Source organism: Capra hircus, chromosome 7 (assembly GCF_001704415.2).
Source record: "Capra hircus breed San Clemente chromosome 7, ASM170441v1, whole genome shotgun sequence".
Lineage (NCBI taxonomy): Eukaryota > Metazoa > Chordata > Mammalia > Artiodactyla > Bovidae > Capra > Capra hircus.
The window spans coordinates 92,003,734-92,006,751 of NC_030814.1; the positions used below are offsets into that span (position 1 = coordinate 92,003,734).

Here is a 3,018-nt window from a genome sequence, read left to right on the forward strand (position 1 = left end):
GACCCAAAAGACAAAACCTTTGAGGAGGTTTCAGGAGGCTGAACTCTGACCACAACTTACTTTGTGCAGCTGGGGTTTGGGGCCACGCACAGAAGGTTAGTGTGTGGAAATGCACTTAAAATGAATATAGTTTTTGTCCTGGGTTTATAGCAGCTCCTCCTAGGAGGCACTGAGGCCCTTGGCAGGGAGGAGGAGCCTGGATTGGGGGATGGGGGTTGGGGAGGTCAGGGCCGAGAGTTCCACCCAAGTGGAACCTGAGATATTTTCCAGAAAGGAATTGAAGAATGCCATGATGCCGGGATGCCATAAAGATCAGATAAACAGAACAAAATCCACCCCCTTCTCCCCGCAACTCAGGTCCTCTCCCCACGGAATGGGGTGGGAAAGAGGAAGGGCTCTGGGGTGCTCATGGGGGCCAAGAAGCAGTGGGGGTTCTAAGCCAGAGCTTTGCCAGAGAGAGACAGATCGACAGAAACAGAGAGAAACGCAGTTCCTCCCAGTTTGGCAAATCAATCAGAACTGCCCACACCTGCTCCACCTCTGGTGCACCTGGCACCCAGAAAGACCCCTGGGAGGGACTTCCCTGGTGGTCCAGTGCCAAGGATAGGAATCTCCCTGCCAGTGCAAGGGGCACAGGTTCAATCAAGATCCCACATGAGGCAACTAAGCCTGGGGTACCACAACTACAGAGCCCGAGCTGTAGAGCCCTCGCACGGCGACTGCTGAAGCCGTGTGCCTAGAGCCCACAGTCTACAACAAACACCACAATGAGAAGCCCGCACACCACATCTGGCAAGGAGACCCTGCTTGCCGCAACTAGAGAAAGTCCATGCACAGCACCGAAGACCCAGCACAGCCAAAACACCAAAAATGTCTGGAGTACAGCCTGCAAGCCCTTCCCAGGGGGCATCAGCGCCTCCAGGGAGAGGGGACATGTTCCCCAGGAGGCCTTACCTGGAGGGGCAGTGTGCAGGGCAGACAGCAGCCGACCAGGAGGCTTAGGGCCGAGGAACAGTTGGTCACGCTGGGAGGGGATGAGGCGACTCCAGGGAGAAGAAGGAAGTGGACCTATAGGGAGCAGCACAAATCAGTCCAGTTCCACCACATCTGAGTCAGATGACACAGGGTATTCTGTCCCATGAGCCAGGCCATAGTTTAATAGCAAAGGTGGGACGTGGCTAATCCCTCCCATATGGCCTGATGAGGAAGGGTGGGGAACTGGGACTAGTCACTGCCCTGGTCTCCCGTGTGGCCTCCAGTCTTTCCTGGTTTTGGGCATAGAGTTGACCTATCCATAAAGGGGAAAGGGCTGACCCAGACTACTGGCTCTCAAAGTGGTTTCCATGGCGGGTGGCGGGGCACCAGGGGTTCCTTGGAGTTGGTGAGGGCAGGTGAGGAAAATTTCAAGCCTCCTACCCTCCCTTCCCACACATCCCACCTCTTCATTCCGTCTCAGTCAGCAAATGTTTCTTGAGCACCTGCTGTGTCAGGCCCAGGAATATGGCAGGAAGCAAGTGGGTGAAAGAGATAACCTGTAAGAAAACTTGTAAAAAAAAAATTACAGATTGCAAGGACTTTCTTGCTGGTTCAGTACTTAAGAATCTATGTTGCAATGTAGGGGACACAGGTTCAAGCCCTGGTTGGGGAACTAAGATCCCACATGCTGTGGAGCAAATAAACCCTTGTGCCAGACTGCTGAGCCCGTGAGCCACAACTAGAGAGTCTAGGAATCACAACAAAAGGTCCTGCATAATGCAACAAAGCCCCTGTGTGCCCCAGCTAAGACCCAACACGGCCAAATAAATAAATACTCTTTAAAACTGTCTATTGGATCAATACTAAAAATAAATAAATTGCAAAAAGAGGCTGCAGCCTGGTCTGGACTTCTCCCGGATGTGTGAGCTGGGGGTTAAAGCCCCATTAGAATTCTCTAACTAGGGCTTCCCTGGCGGCTCAGTGGTAAAGAATCTGCCTACCAATGCAGGAAACGTGAGTTCCATTCCTGGTCCAGGAAGATCCCACATGCAACGGAGCAAGTAAGTCTGTGCGTCACAACTACTGAGCCTGCGCTCTAGAGCCCGGGAGCCGCAACTACTGAAGCCTATGCACCCTACCGCCCGTGCTCCGCAAGACAAGCCGCTGTGATGAGAAGCCAGCGCACCGCACCTAGAGAGCAGCTGCCGCTTGCCACAGCTAGAGGAAAGCTTGCGCAGCAAGGAAGGTCCAGCACAGCCAAAAACAAACAAAAAAATTTTAAAAAGAATTTTCTAACTAAAAAGCAGTATGAGAGAGCTTTCCAGGCAGAGGGACAGCCTGCGCAAAGGCCCTGAGACAGCAAGGAATGGCAGCATTGGAGGGGATCCAGGAAGCCTTGGCATTCGGGAGCAGGAAGTGATGTTGGCCACATTGAGCTGCATCTGGCTGTGGTCAGAAATGGATATTTAACACGGGGTGACAGTGGGCCATGAGGAGCTTCCAGTGGTGCTGTCGCCACCGCAGAGACTCCTGTTTGAGATGCTCTTTCAGGCTGTCGTGTTGGGGACAGACTATTGGGAGGGGAGGGAAGCAGGGCAGAGGCAGGGAGGCTGGGAGGGGGAGGCTGTGCGGGTGGGTGAAAGCACGAGGGACAGCTGCCATGTACTGCCACTCCTCCGTTCACAGATGAGAAATCGTTTCCATGAGGCTGCTTCATGCTGCCTGGACATCACCATCCAAGTGTCCACTTAGTTCCAGGCTGATGGAGGCTCCAGGAGGCTAGGTATCCACCGGGGCAGGGCATTTGTAATACGGAAGAATAAGTCTTTTTTTTTTTTTTGCTGTACCATGTGGTATGTGGGATCTTGGTTCCTACACTAGAGATCAAACCCACATCCCCTGCAGTGGAAACGTGGAATCTTAACCACTGGACCATAAAGGAAGCCCTGGGAAGAACAAATCTGACTCTGTATGAAGACATAACCCTCCTAGACTTCAGACAATACTACAAAGCTACAGTAATCAAAATAGCATGGCACTGGC

The 3,018-nt window shown here is 52.7% G+C and overlaps 1 protein-coding gene across 1 annotated transcript in view; it reads left to right on the forward strand.

Annotated features, from left to right (window-relative positions):
- NRTN (neurturin) overlaps positions 1 to 2,681 on the forward strand; it is a 15,997-nt gene extending 13,316 nt beyond the window's left edge. Inside the window, 1 exon segment of the mRNA XM_018051668.1 lies at positions 2,662 to 2,681. Within this exon segment, the coding sequence (XP_017907157.1) occupies positions 2,662 to 2,681 (20 nt within the window).